At 40.1% G+C, this 25,052-nt stretch overlaps 1 protein-coding gene across 2 annotated transcripts in view; it reads right to left on the minus strand.

The window, feature by feature from the left end:
- flr (actin-interacting protein 1 flr) overlaps positions 1-25,052 on the minus strand; it is a 278,566-nt gene that overhangs the window by 121,449 nt on the left and 132,065 nt on the right. For both annotated transcript variants that reach the window (XM_071687385.1, XM_071687376.1), the window contains 2 exons: positions 22,245-22,428; positions 13,627-13,782 (listed from right to left, as the gene is read on the minus strand). In XM_071687385.1, the coding sequence (XP_071543486.1) occupies positions 13,627-13,782; positions 22,245-22,428 (340 nt within the window). The remainder of the gene's footprint in view (positions 1-13,626; positions 13,783-22,244; positions 22,429-25,052) is intronic.

Here is a 25,052-nt window from a genome sequence, read left to right on the forward strand (position 1 = left end):
AATGCTCCTCTCACTTAAGTAATCTCTATTTGGATTCTTGATCTCTGTGACTCATTCCATGTCCATATTATGGCTGCATAGTCAGAAATGGGAGGACTATGCTATCCCATAATCCCTTCTTCACTTTCATATTTACATGCTACCCTTCATAGTTCTATCAAAAGACCCAATGACTCTTTTACCCTAAACTGCTCTCCCTTATCTCTCCTTCCATATCATCAAACTTACCCATGATAGCACCTAAATACTTAAACTCTGTCACTTCTTCAGTCTTTCTCCCTCCATATCTATAACACAGTTTTAATACACTTTCTTCTTGCAAAATCTATACTTTCACCATTTCCTTCAAACGGCAATACTTTAATTCAATTGCATTTACCTTCAATTGCCTACACATAAACACACCATAAAACACATAACAACATTCTGTAACTCTTCAACTCCTGGCAACCAACACAGTATCATGTGGAAACAGGGCAGTCACTAGCATCCATACCTCACCACCACACTCTGTCTCTGCATCATCTTTCCCTAGTTTTGCTTTCACCTCTCTTATCAATCCAACCACGTTATGTCAAAAAGCCATGGCAACATCACACAGCCCTGCCCCAATTTTCCACAATCATTCTCACCACAAATATCTGCTCCACACATTCCTTACCTTTCCTAAAACCCCTTTACTCATTTATTCTACATTCAGTCACTTACACCACTCTAAAATTCAAAACTCTTACATACACTTTTCCTGGTATACTTCAGACACTTCTTTTCCTATAAATGCTGCTTACATCCACAGCACCTTTTCTCTTGAATAAAGGAACAATAATACCTTTCATCCAATCCTCAATCACAACCTTCTGCTTCCATGCTAAATCACACATCAAATGCATCCACTCTACCACACTTTCTTCTCCATACTTCAGCATTTCAGAAATAAATTCCATCTACTTCAGGTACTTTTCCTACCTTCAACCTCATGATCACCCTTTTCACCTTCCTTTGCTATAGGCCCTTTCATTTGTATCCTTTTCCTTAAATCCTCCATACCCATGCTTGTAACAACTGCTGACTCACCTCTTCCCACATTCATCAGCTCTTCAAAATACTCTCTCATATTCCTTTCATTTCCTCCTTTAACTCAGCAACTCTCATTCCTTACTTCTCACATCTACACTTCTACTCTTGCATCCAACTCTTTCCTTTTTCACTGCCTTCAAGTACAATTTCTTATTTTCCCTAAACTTTTCATTCAACTTTCTCCTCCAAATCTTCATCTATTCTTTCTTTGCTTTCTCTATCAGCTTCTTAATATTCTGCTGACACATCTTCTTTTCCCTCCTTTGCTGAACTTCCACTGACGCATTCATTTTCAGCAATCTACCAAAGGCCTTTTTCTTTTATTCTGCAGCATCTTTAATCTCATTTTTTCCACCATGCATTTCCCCTTTTTATTCTTAAATCTCACAACAATGCATCCAACTACTAATTCTACAACTTTCAAATGTCTTTCTCTAAATGTTTAAAACACCTTGTTCACAAAGTATCATGCTTAATTTCAAGTTACAGCATTATTTTCACTTACATCTTTCAAAAAATGTAATCACTGTCTACATGGGCCTTTGTCAAACAGCATCACCACACTTTATTTATTTATTTTTATTTTTTTTTTTTTTTTTTTTTTTGAGAGAGAGAGAGAGAGAGAGGGGGGGGGGGGGGTGGGGGGGGTGGGGAGGGGGGCTGCTGTCTGCAGGGAGCTACCAAAATATTTTTGCTCTTAAGTAAGACCAGACTCCATATGAATGTGTATTTCTTTTCATACATACTGGCCATTTCTCTTACTAGTGAGGAAGTGTTAAGAACAGAGGAATAAGCCTTGGAGCCAAAATCCTCACTTGGCACCCTTCTCTACTCCTTCTTTTCGAAAAGTAAAAACTGGAGGGGAGGATTTCCAGTCCCCACTCCTTCCCCCTTTTAATCACCTTTGACAACAGGCAGGGATTACATGGGAAGTATTCTTTCTCCCCTATCCCCAGGGACAATGAAGCAAGGGGTAGCATTGCTGTTTCCTGTGGGCAGGGTAGCACCAGGAATGGATGAAGGCAAGCAAGTATGAATACGTACATGTGTATATATGTATTGTCTGTGTATGTATATATGCATGTATAGGCGGTGATGTACAGAAATGTGTATAGAGTGGATGGGCCATTCTTCGTCTGTTTCCTGGCACTACCTCACTTGACATGGGAAACAGCAATTAAGTATAATAAACAGTGGTTAAGTTTAATATAATAATAAATATTTTTCTTTTGCTACTATACTTAATCACTGTCTGCCTTCATCCATTCCCGCTGCCACCCCGCCACACATGAAATGACATCCCCCTCCCCCCACGTGCACGCAAGGTAGCACTAGGAAAAGACAACAAAGGCCACATTCATTCACACTCAGTCTCTAGCTGTCATGTGTAATGCATCAACAGCTCCCTTTCCACATCCAGGCCCCAGAAAACTTTCCATGGTTTACCCCAGGCACTTCACATGCTGTCAATCCACTGACAGCACGTCGACCCGAGTATACCACATTGTTTCCAATTCACTCTATTCCTTTCATGTCTTTCACCCTCCTGTGTGTTCAGGCAATGATCACTCAAAATCTTTTTCACTCCATCCTTCCACCTACAGTTTGGTCTCCCACTTCTCATTCCCTCCACCTCTGACACATATATCCTCTTTGTCAATCTTTCCTCACTCATTCTCTCCATGTGACCAAACCATTTCAACACACCTTCTTCTGCTCTCTCAACCACACTCATTTTATTACCACACATCTCTTTTCCCTTTCATTAGTTACTCAACCAAACCACCTCAAACATTTCATTTCCAGCATATCCACCCTCCTGCGCACAACTCTATCCATAGCCCATGCCTCACAACCATACAACATTGTTGGAACCACTATTCCTTCAAACATACCCATTTTTGCTTTCCGAGATAATGTTCTTGACTTCCACACATTCTTCAAGGCTCCCAGGATTTTCGCCCCCCTCCCCCACCCTAAGATTCACTTCCGCTTCCATGGTTCCATCCGCTGCCAGATCCACTCCCAGATATCTAAAACACTTTACTTCCTCCAGTAATTCCTCCATTCAAACTTACCTCCCAACTGACTTGACCCTCAACCCTACTGTACCTAATAACCTTGCTCTTATTCACATTTACTCTTAACTTTCTTCTTTCACACACTTTACCAAACTCAGTCACCAGCTTCTGCAGTTTCTCACATGAATCAGCCACCAGCGCTGTATCATCAGCAAACAACAACTGACTCACTTCCCAAGCTCTCTCATCCACAACAGACTTCATACTTGCCCCTCTTTCTAAAACTCTTACATTCACCTCCCTAACAACCCCATCCATAAACAAATTAAACAACCATGGAGACATCACACACCCCTGCCGCAAACCTACATTCACTGAGAACCAATCACTTTCCTCTCTTCCTACACGTACACATGCCTTACATCCTCGATAAAAACTTTTCACTGCTTCTAACAACTTGCCTCCCACACCATATATTCTTAATACCTTCCACAGAGCATCTCTATCAACTCTATCACATGCCTTCTCCAGATCCATAAATGCTACATACAAATCCATTTGCTTTTCTAAGTATTTCTCACATACATTCTTCAAAGCAAACACCTGATCCACACATCCTCTACCACCTCTGAAACCACACTGCTCTTCCCCAATCTGATGCTCTGTATATGCCTTCACCCTCTCAATTAATACCCTCCCATATAATTTACCGGGAATACTCAACAAACTTATACCTCTGTAATTTGAGCACTCACTCTTATCCCCTTTGCCTTTGTACATTGGCACTATGCACGCATTCCGCCAATCCTCAGGCACCTCACCATGAGTCATACATACATTAAATAACCTTACCAACCAGTCAACAATACAGTCACCCCCTTTTTTAATAAATTCCACTGCAATACTATCCAAACCTGCTGCCTTGCCGGCTTTCATCTTCCGCAAAGCTTTTACTACCTCTTCTCTATTTACCAAATCATTTTCCCTAACCCTCTCACTTAGCACACCACCTCGACCAAAACACCCTATATCTGCCAATCTATCATCAAACACATTCAACAAACCTTCAAAATACTCACTCCATCTCCTTCTCACATCACCACTACTTGTTATCACCTCCCCATTTGCGCCCTTCACTGAAGTTCCCATTTGCTCCCTTGTCTTACGCACTTTATTTACCTCCTTCCAGAACATCTTTTTATTCTCCCTAAAATTTAATGATACTCTCTCACCTCAACTCTCATTTGCCCTCTTTTTCACCTCTTGCACCTTTCTCTTGACCTCCTGTCTCTCTCTTTTATACATCTCCCACTCAATTGCATTTTTTCCCTTCAAAAATCGTCCAAATGCCTCTCTCTTCTCTTTCACTAATAATCTTACTTCTTCATCCCACCACTCACTACCCTTTCTAATCAACCCACCTCCCACTCTTCTCATGCCACAAGCATCTTTTGTGCAATCCATCACTGATTCCCTAAATACATCCCATTCCTCCCCCACTCCCCTTACTTCCATTGTTCTCACCTTTTTCCATTCTGTACTCAGTCTCTCCTGGTACTTCCTCACACAAGTCTCCTTCCCAAGCTCACTTACTATCACCACCCTCTTCACCCCAAAATTCACTCTTCTTTTCTGAAAACCCATACAAATCTTCACCTTAGCCTCCACAAGATAATGATCAGACATCCCTCCAGTTGCACCTCTCAGCACATTTACATCCAAAAGTCTCTCTTTCGCGCGCCTGTCAATTAACACGTAATCCAATAACGCTCTCTGGCCATCTCTCCTACTTACATAAGTATACTTATGTATATCTCGCTTTTTAAACCAGGTATTCCCAATCATCAGTCCTTTTTCAGCATATAAATCTACAAGCTCTTCACCATTTCCATTTACAACACTGAACACCCCATGTATACCAATTATTCCCTCAACTGCCACATTACTCACCTTTGCATTCAAATCACCCATCACTATAACCCGGTCTCGTGCATCAAAACCACTAACACACTCATTGAGCTGCTCCCAAAACACTTGCCTCTCATGATCTTTCTTCTCATGCCCAGGTGCATATGCACCAATAATCACCCCTCTCTCTCCATCAACTTTCAGTTTTACCCATATTAATCGAGAATTTACTTTCTTACATTCTATCACATACTCCCACAACTCCTGTTTCAGGAGTACTGCTACTCCTTCCCTTGCTCTTGTCCTCTCACTAACCCCTGACTTTACTCCCAAGACATTCCTAAACCACTCATCCCCTTTACCTTTGAGCTTCGTTTCACTCAGAGCCAAAACATCCAGGTTCCTTTCCTCAAACATACTACCTATCTCTCCTTTTTTCACATCTTGGTTACATCCACACACATTTAGGCACACACATATATATATATATGTATAAAAGAAAGAGACAGGAGGTCAAGAGAAAGGTGCAAGAGGTGAAAAAAAGGGCAAATGAGAGTTGGGGTGAGAGAGTATCATTAAATTTTAGGGAGAATAAAAAGATGTTCTGGAAGGAGGTAAATAAAGTGCGTAAGACGAGGGAGCAAATGGGAACTTCAGTGAAGGGCGCAAATGGGGAGGTGATAACAAGTAGTGGTGATGTGAGAAGGAGATGGAGTGAGTATTTTGAAGGTTTGTTGAATGTGTTTGATGATAGAGTGGCAGATATAGGGTGTTTTGGTCGAGGTGGTGTGCAAAGTGAGAGGGTTAGGGAAAATGATTTGGTAAACAGAGAAGAGGTAGTTAAAGCTTTGCAGAAGATGAAAGCCGGCAAGGCAGCAGGTTTGGATGGTATTGCAGTGGAATTTATTAAAAAAGGGGGTGACTGTATTGTTGACTGGTTGGTAAGGTTATTTAATGTATGTATGACTCATGGTGAGGTGCCTGAGGATTGGCGGAATGCGTGCATAGTGCCATTGTACAAAGGCAAAGGGGATAAGAGTGAGTGCTCAAATTACAGAGGTATAAGTTTGTTGAGTATTCCTGGTAAATTATATGGGAGGGTATTGATTGAGAGGGTGAAGGCATGTACAGAGCATCAGATTGGGGAAGAGCAGTGTGGTTTCAGAAGTGGTAGAGGATGTGTGGATCAGGTGTTTGCTTTGAAGAATGTATGTGAGAAATACTTAGAAAAGCAAATGGATTTGTATGTGGCATTTATGGATCTGGAGAAGGCATATGATAGAGTTGATAGAGATGCTCTGTGGAAGGTATTAAGAATATATGGTGTGGGAGGAAAGTTGTTAGAAGCAGTGAAAAGGTTTTATCGAGGATGTAAGGCATGTGTACATGTAGGAAGAGAGGAAAGTGATTGGTTCTCAGTGAATGTAGGTTTGCGGCAGGGGTGTGTGATGTCTCCATGGTTGTTTAATTTGTTTATGGATGGGGTTGTTAGGGAGGTAAATGCAAGAGTCTTGGAAAGAGGGGCAAGTATGAAGTCTGTTGGGGATGAGAGAGCTTGGGAAGCGAGTCAGTTGTTGTTCGCTGATGATACAGCGCTGGTGGCTGATTCATGTGAGAAACTGCAGAAGCTGGTGACTGAGTTTGGTAAAGTGTGTGGAAGAAGAAAGTTAAGAGTAAATGTGAATAAGAGCAAGGTTATTAGGTACAGTAGGGTTGAGGGTCAAGTCAATTGGGAGGTGAGTTTGAATGGAGAAAAACAGGAGGAAGTGAAGTGTTTTAGATATCTGGGAGTGGATCTGGCAGTGGATGGAACCATGGAAGCGGAAGTGGATCATAGGGTGGGGGAGGGGGGCGAAAATTCTGGGGGCCTTGAAGAATGTGTGGAAGTCGAGAACATTATCTCGGAAAGCAAAAATGGGTATGTTTGAAGGAATAGTGGTTCCAACAATGTTGTATGGTTGTGAGGCGTGGGCTATGGATAGAGTTGTGCGCAGGAGGATGGATGTGCTGAAAATGAGATGTCTGAGGACAATGTGTGGTGTGAGGTGGTTTGATCGAGTGAGTAACGTAAGGGTAAGAGAGATGTGTGGAAATAAAAAGAGCGTGGTTGAGAGAGCAGAAGAGGGTGTTTTGAAGTGGTTTGGGCACATGGAGAGAATGAGTGAGGAAAGATTGACCAAGAGGATATATGTGTCGGAGGTGGAGGGAACGAGGAGAAGAGGGAGACCAAATTGGAGGTGGAAAGATGGAGTGAAAAAGATTTTGTGTGATCGGGGCCTGAACATGCAGGAGGGTGAAAGGAGGGCAAGGAATAGAGTGAATTGGAGCGATGTGGTATACCGGGGTTGACGTGCTGTCAGTGGATTGAATCAAGGCATGTGAAGCGTCTGGGGTAAACCATGGAAAGCTGTGTAGGTATGTATATTTGCGTGTGTGGACGTATGTATATACATGTGTATGGGGGGGGGGGGTGGGGCCATTTCTTTCGTCTGTTTCCTTGCGCTACCTCGCAAACGCCGGAGACAGCGACAAAGTATAATAAAAAAAAAAAAAATAATATATATATATATATATATATATATATATATATATATATATATATATATATATATATATATATATATATATATATATAATTTTTTTTTTTTGCTGGTCTCCCAAGTTTGCGAGGTAGCGCAAGGAAACAGACGAAAGAAATGGCCCAACCCATCCCCATACACATGTATATACATACGTCCACACACGCAAATATACATACCTACACAGCTTTCCATGGTTTATATATATATATACATATTTTTTCTTTTTTATACTTTGTCGCTGTCTCCCGCGTTTGCGAGGTAGCGCAAGGAAACAGACGAAAGAAATGGCCCAACCCCCCCATACACATGTATATACATACGTCCACACACGCAAATATACATACCTACACAGCTTTCCATGGTTTACCCCAGACGCTTCACATGCCTTGATTCAATCCACTGACAGCACGTCAACCCCGGTATACCACATCGCTCCAATTCACTCTATTCCTTGCCCACCTTTCACCCTCCTGCACGTTCAGGCCCTGATCACACAAAATCTTTTTCACTCCATCTTTCCACCTCCAATTTGGTCTCCCTCTTCTCCTCGTTCCCTCCACCTCCGACACATATATCCTCTTGGTCAATCTTTCCTCACTCATTCTCTCTGGCCCAACCTTCCACAGAGCATCTCTATCAACTCTATCATACACCTTCTCCAGATCCATAAATGCTACATACAAATCCATTTGCTTTTCTAAGTATTTCTCACATACATTCTTCAAAGCAAACACCTGATCCACACATCCTCTACCACTAGATGGAGTGAGTATTTTGAAGGTTTGCTGAATGTGTTTGAGGATAGAGTGGCAGATATAGGGTGTTTTGGTCGAGGTGGTGTGCAAAGTGAGAGGGTTAGGGAAAATGATTTGGTAAACAGAGAAGAGGTAGTGAAAGCTTTGCGGAAGATGAAAGCCGTTAAGGCAGCAGGTTTGGATGGTATTGCAGTGGAATTTATTAAAATAGGGGGTGACTGTATTGTTGACTGGTTGGTAAGGTTATTTAATGTATGTATGACTCATGGTGAGGTGCCTGAGGATTGGCAGAATGCGTGCATAGTGCCATTGTACAAAGGCAAAGGGGATAAGAGTGAGTGCTCAAATTACAGAGGTATAAGTTTGTTGAGTATTCCTGGTAAATTATATGGGAGGGTATTGATTGAGAGGGTGAAGGCATATATATATATATATATATATATATATATATATATATATATATATATTTTTTTTTTTTTTTTTTCATACTCTGTCGCTGTCTCCCGCGTTTGCGAGGTAGCGCAAGGAAACAGACGAAAGAAATGGCCCAACCCCCCCCCCCCCATACACATGTACATACGTCCACACACGCAAATATACATACCTACACAGCCTTCCATGGTTTACCCCAGACGCTTCACATGCCTTGATTCAATCCACTGACAGCACGTCAACCCCTGTATACCACATCGCTCCAATTCACTCTATTCCTTGCCCTCCTTTCACCCTCCTGCATGTTCAGGCCCCGATCACACAAAATCTTTTTCACTCCATCTTTCCACCTCCAATTTGGTCTCCCTCTTCTCCTCGTTCCCTCCACCTCCGACACATATATCCTCTTGGTCAATCTTTCCTCACTCATTCTCTCCATGTGCCCAAACCATTTCAAAACACCCTCTTCTGCTCTCTCAACCACGCTCTTTTTATTTCCACACATCTCTCTTACCCTTAAGTTACTTACTCGATCAAACCACCTCACACCACACATTGTCCTCAAACATCTCATTTCCAGCACATCCATCCTCCTGCGCACATCTCTATCCATAGCCCACGCCTCGCAACCATACAACATTGTTGGAACCACTATTCCTTCAAACATACCCATTTTTGCTTTCCGAGATAATGTTCTCGACTTCCACACATTTTTCAAGGCTCCCAAAATTTTCGCCCCCTCCCCCACCCTATGATCCACTTCCGCTTCCATGGTTCCATCCGCTGCCAGATCCACTCCCAGATATCTAAAACACTTCACTTCCTCCAGTTTTTCTCCATTCAAACTCACCTCCCAATTGACTTGACCCTCACCCCTACTGTACCTAATAACCTTGCTCTTATTCACATTTACTCTTAACTTTCTTCTTCCACACACTTTACCAAACTCAGTCACCAGCTTCTGCAGTTTCTCACATGAATCAGCCACCAGCGCTGTATCATCAGCGAACAACAACTGACTCACTTCCCAAGCTCTCTCATCCCCAACAGACTTCATACTTGCCCCTCTTTCCAGGACTCTTGCATTTACCTCCCTAACAACCCCATCCATAAACAAATTAAACAACCATGGAGACATCACACACCCCTGCCGCAAACCTACATTCACTGAGAACCAATCACTTTCCTCTCTTCCTACACGTACACATGCCTTACATCCTCGATAAAAACTTTTCACTGCTTCTAACAACTTGCCTCCCACACCATATATTCTTAATACCTTCCACAGAGCATCTCTATCAACTCTATCATATGCCTTCTCCAGATCCATAAATGCTACATACAAATCCATTTGCTTTTCTAAGTATTTCTCACATACATTCTTCAAAGCAAACACCTGATCCACACATCCTCTACCACTTCTGAAACCGCACTGCTCTTCCCCAATCTGATGCTCTGTACATGCCTTCACCCTCTCAATCAATACCCTCCCATATAACTTACCAGGAATACTCAACAAACTTATACCTCTGTAATTTGAGCACTCACTCTTATCCCCTTTGCCTTTGTACAATGGCACTATGCAAGCATTCCGCCAATCCTCAGGCACCTCACCATGAGTCATACATACATTAAATAACCTTACCAACCAGTCAACAATACAGTCACCCCCCTTTTTAATAAATTCCACTGCAATACCATCCAAACCTGCTGCCTTGCCGGCTTTCATCTTCCGCAAAGCTTTTACTACCTCTTCTCTGTTTACCAAATCATTTTCCCTAACCCTCTCACTTTGCACACCACCTCGACCAAAACACCCTATATCTGCCACTCTGTCATCAGACACATTCAACAAACCTTCAAAATACTCATTCCATCTCCTTCTCACATCACCGCTACTTGTTATCACCTCCCCATTTACGCCCTTCACTGAAGTTCCCATTTGCTCCCTTGTCTTACGCACCCTATTTACCTCCTTCCAGAACATCTTTTTATTCTCCCTAAAATTTACTGATAGTCTCTCACCCCAACTCTCATTTGCCCTTTTTTTCACCTCTTGCACCTTTCTCTTGACCTCCTGTCTCTTTCTTTTATACTTCTCCCACTCAATTGCATTTTTTCCCTGCAAAAATCGTCCAAATGCCTCTCTCTTCTCTTTCACTAATACTCTTACTTCTTCATCCCACCACTCACTACCCTTTCTAAACAGCCCACCTCCCACTCTTCTCATGCCACAAGCATCTTTTGCGCAATCCATCACTGATTCCCTAAATACATCCCATTCCTCCCCCACTCCCCTTACTTCCATTGTTCTCACCTTTTTCCATTCTGTACACAGTCTCTCCTGGTACTTCCCCACACAGGTCTCCTTCCCAAGCTCATTCACTCTCACCACCTTCTTCACCCCAACATTCACTCCTCTTTTCTGAAAACCCATACTAATTTTCACCTTAGCCTCCACAAGATAGTGATCAGACATCCCTCCAGTTGCACCTCTCAGCACATTAACATCCAAAAGTCTCTCTTTCGCACGCCTGTCAATTAACACGTAATCCAATAACGCTCTCTGGCCATCTCTCCTACTTACATAAGTATACTTATGTATATCTCGCTTTTTAAACCAGGTATTCCCAATCATCAGTCCTTTTTCAGCACATAAATCTACAAGCTCTTCACCATTTCCATTTACAACACTGAACACCCCATGCATACCAATTATTCCCTCAACTGCCACATTACTCACCTTTGCATTCAAATCACCCATCACTATAACCCGGTCTCGTGCATCAAAACCGCTAACACACTCATTCAGCTGCTCCCAAAACACTTGCCTCTCATGATCTTTCTTCTCATGCCCAGGTGCATATGCACCAATAATCACCCACCTCTCTCCATCAACTTTCAATTTTACCCATATTAATCGAGAATTTACTTTCTTACATTCTATCACATACTCCCACAACTCCTGTTTCAGGAGTATTGCTACTCCTTCCCTTGCTCTTGTCCTCTCACTAACCCCTGACTTCACTCCCCAGACATTTCCAAACCACTCTTCCCCTTTACCCTTGAGCTTCGTTTCACTCAGAGCCAAAACATCCAGGTTCCTTTCCTCAAACATACTACCTATCTCTCCTTTTTTCACATCTTGGTTACATCCACACACATTTAGGCACCCCACTCTGAGCCTTCGAGGAGGATGATCACTCCCCGCGCGACTCCTTCTTCTGTTTCCCGTTTTAGAAAGTTAATACAAGGAGGGGAGGATTTCCGGCCCCCCGCTCCCGTCCCCTCTAGTCGCTTTCTACGACACGCGAGGAATACGTGGGAAGTATTCTTTCACCCCTATCCCCAGGGATAATATACATATATATATACATATACACACACACACACACACACACACACGCACACACACACATACATATATATACATATGAAAAATGTAAGAAACAATTTAGAAAACAAACTTTTAGATTGAAATGAATGAAAAAAAGGAATGTCACATAATGGTTCAACCTCTGGCTATGGAAAAGGAAATGTACAATTTATTCACACAAACGTCAATAGCAGTTCTCATCAATTTCACCACTGTATCAATAAGCTTCAATGTCTAAGCTACATTTTTCTCCAACTTCACTATTTTCTTGTCAAAAACACCATGCATGAAAACTATCACTCCATTAACACAACTAGCGAGGTAGCGTTAAGAACAGAGGACTGGGCCATTTTTGGAATATCATTTTTCATATGTATATATATATATATATATATGTGTGTGTATATGTGCGTATATATATATATATATATATATATATATATATATATAAACATATAAAATGTTTATATATATATATATATATATATAAACATATAAAATGTTTATATATATATATATATATATATATATATATATATACGCACATATACACACACATATATATATATATATATATACATATGAAAAATGATATTCCAAAAATGGCCCAGTCCTCTGTTCTTAACGCTACCTCGCTAACGCAGGAAATGGCAAATAGTTTAAAAGAAAAGAAAGAAAAGATGAAAAATGTAAGAAATAATTTAGAAAACTGAAACTTCTAGCTTGAAATGAAATGAAAAATGAATGTCACATAATGGTTCAACCTCTGGCTATGGAAAAGGGAAATGTATAATTTATTTACACAAACATCAATAGTAGTTTTCATTAATTTAAACACTGTATCATACTGCCTGGTCCACTTCTCTTATCATGAAACAGGAATATTGGCTTATGATGTTTCTGAATTGTCTTCATTACACAAAGTACAACCATATCTTGGATACATGAGGGTAGGTAGTTGGTCATCCGCCATAATAAAGCCTTGACAGACCAAAAATTTATCTGGACCTCAACTTTTCCAGTACATTTATGAAAAACACCTTTTTGCTTTCCATCTCTATCACTTTGAAAAAAAAAAAAACTCAATTTGTTCACATTTCAATGAAAGAATAAGCTTCAATGTCTAAGCTACATTTTTTTCCAATTTCACTATTTTCTTGTCAGAGCACCATGTATGAAAACTATCACTCCAGTAACACAACTATAAACATTTACAAACAAATGAAAGTAGGAAGTAATAAACCCATAAAATGTAAAAGCAATCACAGGCAATTTCTTATATAAGGAACAGAGCAATGTAAGCATTAAGGAGTAAAAAGCAACATATGGCATAAATTCATCATGTGCTGAAACTGGAAAACACTGTTTAATCTTTATCCTTTTAGATTTCTCAAGACCTCAATCAACTGATAAATGAGCATAAAGTCTTGACTGGAATTGGTTTATTAGACATAACAAGGAAAATACCGACTTACTGCATAAATTCCACCTTTGTGTGCTGGACTACCAAACTCTCTTTCAAGATCAGCATTTTGGCCATTGTATACAAATATCTTGCCATCAAATCCACCAGTTGCAAACCTCTCACCATTTGGAGAATAACGCACCGACTGCACAAATTTACAATGATCCTGGAACAAAAATCAGAAAATCTTTTAAATGTTGTTGATGGTATGTGTCCTATATTTATTGTGTATTGTGTGCTGTCACCCAATAGTACAATACAATGTGGAGTATTATACATAATGCACCTTTTCTCTTAACTTACAACTTTACAAGTATTTCAACTTTTTGCATTCAATTTCCTTCACTTGGTTTGAATAATCATTCAACACATCATTCCTACAAAGGCATTTCTTCATTTTCCATGTAAGTGTGTAATCATATATTTCTAGGGCAAGGGGAGGTAAATCTATATTCACAGGGCCCTATCTCTTGATACTTTGCCATATGAGAACTTTTTAAACTTTTGTATACTGTCTGCATACATACTCTTTAACTTTTATACATTTGAAAACTACCCTTTACCCCATCTGACCCCTTTTTGCTACCTACCCTGTGAAAAAAAATAATCCATTTGTCCACTACCACTATACCACAGAATCACTTCTATACATCATTTATAACAAAACTATCCATCTATATCTCTGATGCTCATTCTATCTGGGAACTCACATCAAGGGAATGGCCAAAGCAAAAGGGTTTCTACTCATCCCCGTCCTTATGAGCCCCCTTGCACAAACCATCCTACACATTCTTCCACCATTTTTTCCTCCAATAACCTTACACTCTATTTCCCTATATGACAGGTGGTCTTCCTCTTACACCAACCCCTTTGATCATACTGTCATACACTCTCCTTGAAAACTCCCTGTCTTGCATTCTTTCCACCTCCAACTATTACATTCAACACCATACAACCCCACAATTCATTTCCTGCCATACCAAATCTCTCATACACCCTCATTTCTTTTTTCTATTTCATCTAAACTTATCAATGCTCCTCTCACTTAAGTAATCTCTATTTGGATTCTTGATCTCTGTGACTCATTCCATGTCCATATTATGGCTGCATAGGTCAGAAATGGGAGGACTATGCTATCCCATAATCCCTTCTTCACTTTCATATTTACATGCTACCCTTCATAGTTCTATCAAAAGACCCAATGACTCTTTTACCCTAAACTGCTCTCCCTTATCTCTCCTTCCATATCATCAAACTTACCCATGATAGCACCTAAATACTTAAACTCTGTCACTTCTTCAGTCTTTCTCCCTCCATATCTATAACACAGTTTAATACACTTTCTTCTTGCAAAATCTATACTTTCACCATTTCCTTCAAACGGCAATACTTTAATTCAATTGCATTTACCTTCAATTGCCTACACATAAACACACCATAAAACACATAACAACATTCTGTAACTCTTCACTCCTGGCAACCAACACAGTATCATGTGGAAACAGGGCAGTCACTAGCATCCATACCTCACCACCACACTCTGTCTCTGCATCATCTTTCCCTAGTTTTGCTTTCACCTCTCTTATCAATCCAACCACGTTATGTCAAAAAGCCATGGCAACATCACACAGCCCTGCCCCAATTTTCCACAATCATTCTCACCACAAATATCTGCTCCACACATTCCTTACCTTTCCTAAAACCCCTTTACTCATTTATTCTACATTCAGTCACTTACACCACTCTAAAATTCAAAACTCTTACATACACTTTTCCTGGTATACTTCAGACACTTCTTTTCCTATAAATGCTGCTTACATCCACAGCACCTTTTCTCTTGAATAAAGGAACAATAATACCTTTCATCCAATCCTCAATCACAACCTTCTGCTTCCATGCTAAATCACACATCAAATGCATCCACTCTACCACACTTTCTTCTCCATACTTCAGCATTTCAGAAATAATTCCATCTACTTCAGGTACTTTTCCTACCTTCAACCTCATGATCACCCTTTTCACCTTCCTTTGCTATAGGCCCTTTCATTTGTATCCTTTTCCTTAAATCCTCCATACCCATGCTTGTAACAACTGCTGACTCACCTCTTCCCACATTCATCAGCTCTTCAAAATACTCTCTCATATTCCTTTCATTTCCTCCTTTAACTCAGCAACTCTCATTCCTTACTTCTCACATCTACACTTCTACTCTTGCATCCAACTCTTTCCTTTTTCACTGCCTTCAAGTACAATTTCTTATTTTCCCTAAACTTTTCATTCAACTTTCTCTCCAAATCTTCATCTATTCTTTCTTTGCTTTCTCTATCAGCTTCTTAATATTCTGCTGACACATCTTCTTTTCCCTCCTTTGCTGAACTTCCACTGACGCATTCATTTTCAGCAATCTACCAAAGGCCTTTTTCTTTTATTCTGCAGCATCTTTAATCTCATTTTTCCACCATGCATTTCCCCTTTTATTCTTAAATCTCACAACAATGCATCCAACTACTAATTCTACAACTTTCAAATGTCTTTCTCTAAATGTTTAAAACACCTTGTTCACAAAGTATCATGCTTAATTTCAAGTTACAGCATTATTTTCACTTACATCTTTCAAAAAATGTAATCACTGTCTACATGGGCCTTTGTCAAACAGCATCACCACACTTTATTTATTTATTTTTATTTTTTTTTTTTTTTTTTTTTTTTTGAGAGAGAGAGAGAGAGAGAGGGGGGGGGGGGGGGGTGGGGGGGGTGGGGAGGGGGGCTGCTGTCTGCAGGGAGCTACCAAAATATTTTTGCTCTTAAGTAAGACCAGACTCCATATGAATGTGTATTTCTTTTCATACATACTGGCCATTTCTCTTACTAGTGAGGAAGTGTTAAGAACAGAGGAATAAGCCTTGGAGCCAAAATCCTCACTTGGCACCCTTCTCTACTCCTTCTTTTTGAAAAGTAAAAACTGGAGGGGAGGATTTCCAGTCCCCACTCCTTCCCCCTTTTAATCACCTTTGACAACAGGCAGGGATTACATGGGAAGTATTCTTTCTCCCCTATCCCCAGGGACAATGAAGCAAGGGGTAGCATTGCTGTTTCCTGTGGGGCAGGGTAGCACCAGGAATGGATGAAGGCAAGCAAGTATGAATACGTACATGTGTATATATGTATGTGTCTGTGTATGTATATATGCATGTATAGGCGGTGATGTACAGAAATGTGTATATGAGTGGATGGGCCATTCTTCGTCTGTTTCCTGGCACTACCTCACTTGACATGGGAAACAGCAATTAAGTATAATAAACAGTGGTTAAGTTTAATATAATAATAAATATTTTTCTTTTGCTACTATACTTAATCACTGTCTGCCTTCATCCATTCCCGCTGCCACCCCGCCACACATGAAATGACATCCCCCTCCCCCCACGTGCACGCAAGGTAGCACTAGGAAAAGACAACAAAGGCCACATTCATTCACACTCAGTCTCTAGCTGTCATGTGTAATGCATCAACAGCTCCCTTTCCACATCCAGGCCCCAGAAAACTTTCCATGGTTTACCCCAGGCACTTCACATGCTGTCAATCCACTGACAGCACGTCGACCCGAGTATACCACATTGTTCCAATTCACTCTATTCCTTTCATGTCTTTCACCCTCCTGTGTGTTCAGGCAATGATCACTCAAAATCTTTTTCACTCCATCCTTCCACCTACAGTTTGGTCTCCCACTTCTCATTCCCTCCACCTCTGACACATATATCCTCTTTGTCAATCTTTCCTCACTCATTCTCTCCATGTGACCAAACCATTTCAACACACCTTCTTCTGCTCTCTCAACCACACTCATTTTATTACCACACATCTCTTTTCCCTTTCATTAGTTACTCAACCAAACCACCTCAAACATTTCATTTCCAGCATATCCACCTTCCTCCGCACAACCCTATCTATAGCCCACACCTTGCAATGGTATAACATTGTTGGAACCACTATTCCTTCAAACATACCCATTTTTGCTCTCATCACCTCCAGAACCTTCGCCCCCTCCCCCGCCCTGTGACTCACTTCCGCTTCCATGGTTCCATTTGCTGCCAAATCCACTTCCAGATATCTAAAACACTTCATTTCCTCCACTTTTTCTCCATTCAAACTTACTTCCCAATTAACTTGCCCCTCAACCTTACTGTGCCTAATAACCTTGCTCTTACTCACATTTACTCTCAACTTTCTTCTTTCACATACTGTACCAAACTCAGTCACCAACTTCTGCAGTTTCTCACACGAATCAGCCACCAAAGCTCTATCATCAGTGAACAACAACTGACTCACTTCCCAAGCCCTCTCATCCACAACAGACTGCATACTTTCCCCTCTCTCCAAAACTCTTGCATTCACCTTACTAACAAACCCATCCATAAACTAATTAAACAGCCACAGAGACATCTCGCACCCCTACTGCAACCCGACATTCACCTAGTACCAATCACTTTCCTCTCTTCCCATTTGCAAACATGCCTTACATCCTTGATAAAAACTTTTCACTTCTTCTAGCAACTTACCTCCTACACCAAATACTCTTAAAACCTTCCACAGAGCATCTTTATCAACTCTATCATATGCTTTCTCTAGATCCATAAATGCTACATACAAATCCATTTGTTTTTCTATGTATTTATCACATACATCCTTCAAAGCAAATACCTGATCCATACATCCTCTACCACTTCTGAAACCACACTGCTCTTCCCCAATCTGATGCTCTGGATATGCCTTTACCCTCCCATATAATTTTCCAAGAATACTCAACAAACATATATCTCTATAATTTGAACACTCACCCTTATCCCCTTTGCCTTTATACAATGACACTATGCATGCATTCCGCAAATCCTCAGGCACCTCACCATGAACCATACATACAATGAATATCCTTACCAACCAGTCAACAACACAGTCACCTCCTTTTTTAATAAATTCCACTGCAATGCCATCTCAAGACTTTTAAAATTCAACATGTACTGGAATGAAGCACATGAAGGATTGATGCAAAACTAGGATACTTTGAGCCATCAGAGGTCAACTGCTGGCCTGGAGTAACCCTGGCACCAAAAGGAGAATACTTAAGCTTACTGACTAGACCTACAGGTGTTTGTGTTTTACAATGGGTTTACGTTCCGATAAACCTATCATAAATTGAAAATATCATGTTGAAAATGCATCTAATACTGTACATCTAATCTACCACAAATAAAAGCTTAGCCTTGTCTGCCTTAAACCTTCTCAGAACACTTACATCTCTCATCCACAATTATCATATGCCACTCTTCCTTAAAAGCTTTGGCATTGGTATTTTGGTATTGACACTTGCTGTCTCATCAAAATCCTATACATTAAGAAAATTATGGTAACTTTTGAAGCACTGGAACCACCCATGACTTGTTGCAAACATTTGCTTATACGTAGGACCATCGGCATCAGGACCATCAGCACATCGAAAAGACTTCTTGCCTTAGCCTGGATTGTCAATAGGCGAAGCAGTATGCCCTTCTGTATCTGGTCTTCCATCCACAAAACAAGTAATTTTTCCATATCAATTCATCCAGCTGTTTTCTTTGTGATGACTGAATTTAACCAATGGTGCAGGTTTCACTGCATCACTGATTTGCTTCTTATCCTTTAATATGGTCAAGATCATCGATTAAGAAAGTCCTAACTCATGTGCAATGGCCATTACTGGCTTGCCACCTTCATGCTGGGTAGTTCTCTTTTCATTTCAAGAATAATTGCCTTCCTCTTCTCATCAGAGGCAGGAGACACAGATGGGCATTGTGAAAACATGATGGAATGCATAAACACAAAACAAAATCCAAAAAATGCTGGCAACACAATACACTGTAGAGTGAAGGTTGTTTACACTCGTGATCTAGTGGCTGACTAGAAGCTGCTGCCGCTGCACAGCATCATGAGGGTATTGTATAACATGCAGCTAGCCCAGGAAAATATCAAAATTCAGAATTCAAAGCATGGTTTCTCCAGAATGTGTATCACTATCATATCATCGTAAAGTCAAAATATTATAAGTCAAAACATCATAAATCGGGAGCACCTGTACAATCTTCTACAATATTGTCTCCTTTAGGTGAATCTAACTGAGAAAGATATACAAATTTATTTAACTTACCAGGAACCAGTGAACCAGAGACTCAATTAACAATTACTCAAGGGACCTGTGTCAGGGCAGTGGTTGCCAAGAGTATACACCATGACAATGACATACTCTGACCCTCCAACCTGTGACCTAGTTCTAGTGGGTGAGGTGTAGTGGTCTAGTGCAAACACCAAAACACTAACAGATACCAGCATCAGCATGGTCTTTACCATGGCACCCATCACTGAAACCTCCTCAGCTTCAACCTCCAATGACCGACATCCATTATCACAATCACCTCGTACTAACCAGCGCTCATACAAACAGACAAGGTTAGACCTATATCTAACATTGTGAATGTCATAAACAATCTACAAACAAGGGCAATGCTAAGAAAGCATTGTCATCAATAAATGTTCACCATTAAATGAAAAACTGTTTCTCAATATATGACTATTTGATTTCCACCATTCTTAGAATAATGCACAGTGTCCATTTACACCATCTTTAATTTACACAGAGTTAAGTTTGGAATAATGTGGAGGTGTGACATTGCCAGTGAAGTGTGAGAAGTGTCTGTATGCATGGTGTGGATCCAGTCTAAAATCACAGACTGCTAGAGCATTTTGTGCTGCAGTATACTGTAAACTGCATGCGTTTTGCCATCAAAGCAACTTGTGAGTTCTCCTGGTACCAGTGGTGCTTAGAAGAATAAGGCCATCATGAATGAGGTTAAGATGGATGCGCTCAAACATTATGAGAGAAATGAATGAACAGCCGATATGGTGCCTCTGAACTTAGTGAATCTACATTACAGACTATTTGTGATAATGTAGAGAAGATCTAAGAAAGTGCCATGAGTGGAACATTAACCAGAGCATCTAAGACAAAGTTAAAGTTAGATTGTAGAGAGAATGGAAAGAATGTTTAGCACATGGATCAAAAACCAAACTCAAGAAAATGTTCCCATCATCATGCTTGTGATACACACAAAAATTCAGGGTACATATGATGACTTGTCAGCAAAAGAAGGAGAAATGAAGACATTTCAAGCAAGTCCTGCTAGCTAAAAATATTTGGGAAATGCTACAATTGCCACATCAAGATGACTTGTGAGGCTGCTTCTACTGCCATTTGTTACAACCAAAAATTTCATAGGAATCCTTAAGACCATTACTGAGGAAAGTGGATTTTCTCCTAAGCAGATTCTTAACATGGATGGGGCTATCACTTTGGAAGAAAATGCCTTTGAGAGGGTATATTTCCTGGGAAGAGAAGATTGCACCAGGATTCAAAAATCGTTATCTTCTGTTGTTACTATTAGAATTCATTGTTCCGTATGAATATGAGAGTATTTCATATTTTTCTGGTACACAAACATTGTAGTTTTTCACTGGTATAATATTCAGTGCTGTCTCACTAATAACAAAACCCCCTGATCTCGATTAGTTACATCATGTGATTTAAGCATTTTTCTTTTAACATGACCATTTTCGATAACGTAACTAACACCATTTTGCTGCAATTAAATCAATGAGTAACTTTACATTAATATTCAACTAATCACCAATATATCTATAATGTACTCACCAAAGATTTTGCTCTGTAAAACTTCCTATACTATGTAGATATACCTCACTTATGTGCTTATCCAAAGTATATAAGTATCCAGCCTCACCGTGATATTAAGCTCTTTTGAAATTAACCAATAAATTACTATTATGATATCTTTCCAGTTCTGTACTATATCAAATACAAATTTTCAGATGAATGGCAGCCTGAATTCAATAAACTGCTATTTATTAATTTATTCAAAAACGAGACAAATATGGAAAATGTTCACTGTGATCATAAGGCTTCAATGGCACCTCAAATCTTTACATTCCTAATATGGGAAAAAGTACCTATGATTTGTGTGTGTATCTGCATGGCAACAAAAGCAAAATCTAACACAGAAAAAAAAAAAGGACTTTAGGAAGAGAATACTGACAACCATCAGATCAAAAGATGGTAAACTACTCCATGCTAGGCAAGAAAAACGAATAATGGAACACAGGAAGTTATGCTCCCACATCAATTGAGCTGTGATGTCACAAGCGTCTGGGCAATTAACATTTAGTTATAAGTCCTATGAATGAACATCAGCCAACACTTTACATGCTATGATAGGTGAAAGAACGAGGGATGGAATTCTTGTGGATTTCCTCATTAATATTGTGGTGGATTACATTGATAACAACTACCCATAAGAAAAGGCTCTTTTAGATGCTACATGGAGTTCTACCCATACATGTGGAAACAGGTATGGAACAGTTTAATATCCTACTGTGATCTCCAATTTCTTAATCCTACAATTCTAATGAATAATATTCTCTTGAAGACTAATAAAAACTTAAATGTACATATTTAAGGATCAGTCAACACAAATGAGTATAATTCAATTCTGTTTTTATAGTTATATGAAAAATATAAGCTAGACTTACACTCTTGGTGCATTTAAAAGAAAATGGAGGACCTTCAAAGAAAGCAGATTTACTATCCTCTGACCCAGTGGCAATGCGGAACGGGCGAGTAGGCTTCCACGATACAGAGTTAATTGCCTTGGTGTGCCCAGAAAGGTCACCCTTCACTGAAGCCCCAGTGTCCATCATGAACACGTGGGCAAACCTAAATAATAAATATAGGTGTTACTAAAACATACGAGAGTTAAGTTTCAAGTACAATTACAACATATAAAAACATGTACATCAATTGATGAGAAAGGGTAGGGGAAACAATGCAAGGCTGCAAAAACAATCATGTTAATGAATATACATAGGACAACCTTGCTAACTTGCTATCCTGTAAGACTCTAACTAAAGTGAAGTACTAAAATTTTAGAATAACAGAACATTGTTAGCATATTTCAAAATTTAAGATTATTTCATAATTCATGTTTGTAATTCGTGAAAAATATGCGATCATCTCAAACCACAAGGAGATTATACAATACATGGAAAAACTAAGTCATATAGTAATATATGGGTAGTGAGGAGGACCACAGCTGGCACAAACCAAACCTGGAGCCATATATCATGGCATTTAAAGATTTCAGAACTCTTTATTCTTATTACTAAAAAGCACTATATTCTCCTTGTTCACTAATTCAATCTACTTTACACTACTGGACAGGTATTTCAATGTGTGACTTTACATACTTAATACTGCACTAGACTTATATTAATTTATCACTATACATAATCGCTGTTTCCCGTGTCAGCAAGGTAGAACTCACATACGCACATATACATATCAACTTATACATCTACATACGCAGACATTACATACATATACATGTATATATTCATACTTGCTTGCCTTCATCCATTCCCGTCGCTACCCCATCCCACAGGAAAGCAGCATTGTTATCCCCTGTTTCAGCGAGGCAGCGCCAGAAATACGGACAAATAGGTCACATTCGTTCACGCTCAGTCTCTAGCTGTCATGTGTAATGCATCGAAACCACAGCTCCCTATCCTCATCCAGGCCCCACATAACTTTCAATGGTTTACTCCAGATGCTTCACATACCCTGGTTCAGTCCATTGACAGCACGTAGACCCTGGTATACCACATCGTTCCAATTCATTCTATTCCTTGCACACCTCTCACCCTCCTGTATGTTCAGGACCTGATTACTCAAAATCTTTTTCACTCCATCCTTCCACCTCATATTTGGCCTCCTGCTTCTCCTTCTTCCCTCCACCTCTGACACATATATCCTCTTTGTCAATCTTTCCTCACTCATTCTCTCCATATGTCCAAACTATTTCAAAACACCCTCTTCTGCTCTCTCAACTATAACCTTTTTATTTCTACACATCTCTCACCCTTACATACCTTACCCGATCAAACCACCTCACATCATATATTGTCCTCAAACATTTCATTTCCAACACATCCCCCCTCCTCCATACAACCCTATCAATAGCCCATGCCTCGCAACCATATAAGATAATTGGAACAACTATTCCTTCAAACATACCCATTTTTGCGCTTCGAGATAAATATTCCCTCTTTCCACTCATTCTTCATTGCTCCCAGAATCTTCACCCCCTCCCCCACCCTGTGACTCACTTCTGATCCCATGGTTCCATTCGCTGCTAGGTCCACTCCCAGATATCTAAAACACTTCACTTCCCCCACTTTTTCTCCATTCAAACTTACATAACAATTAACTTGTCTCTCAACCCTAGTGAACCTAATAACCTTGCTCTTATTCACACTTACTCTCAGCATTCTCCTTCACACACTTTTCCAAACTTGGTCACCAAATTCTGCAATTTCTCACATGAATCAGCCACTAGAGCTGTATCATCAGCAAACAACTGACTCACTTCCCAGGCGCTCTCATCCACAACAGACTGCATACTCACCCCTCTCTCCAAAACTATTGCATTTACCTCCCTAACCACCCCATCTATAAATAAATTAAACAACCATGGTGACATCACACATCCATGCCACAGACCGACATTCACTGGGAACCAATCAGTCTCCTCTTTTCCTATGAACACACATGCCTTACATCCTTGATAAAAACTTTTCACTGCTTCTAGGAACTTACTTCCCACACCATATACTCTTAAAACCTTCCACAAAGCATCTCAATCAACCCTGTCAAATGCCTTCTCCAGATCCATAAAAATCCATCTGTTTTTCTAAGTATTTCTCACATACAATCTTCAAAGCAAACACCTGATCCACATATCCTCTACCACTTCAGAAACCACACTGCTCTTCCCCAATCTGATGCTCTGTACATGCCTTCACCCTCTCAATCAATACCCTCCCAAATAATTTCCCAAGAATACTCAACAAACTTATGCCTCTGTAGTTAGAACACTCACCTTTATCCCTCTAGCCTTTGTACAATGGCACTATGCAAGCATTCCACCAATCCTCAGGCACTTTACAATTGTCCATACATACAGTGAATATCCTTACCAACCACATAACAACACAGTCACCCCTTTTTTAATAAATTCCACTGCAATACCATCCAAACCCGCCGCCTTGCCGGATTTCATTTCCGCAAAGCTTTCACTACCTATTCTCTCTTTACCAAATCATTCTCCGTGACCCTCTCACTTCATATGCCACTCTGACCAAAACACATTATATCTGCCACTCTATCATCAGACACATTCAACAAAACTTCAAAATACTTGCTCCATCTTCTCACTCCATCACAATCTGTTACCACTTCCCCACTTGCTCCCTTCACTGATGTTCCCATATGTTCTCTTGTCT

The sequence above is a fragment of the Panulirus ornatus genome, chromosome 3 (assembly GCF_036320965.1).
Source record: "Panulirus ornatus isolate Po-2019 chromosome 3, ASM3632096v1, whole genome shotgun sequence".
NCBI lineage: Eukaryota > Metazoa > Arthropoda > Malacostraca > Decapoda > Palinuridae > Panulirus > Panulirus ornatus.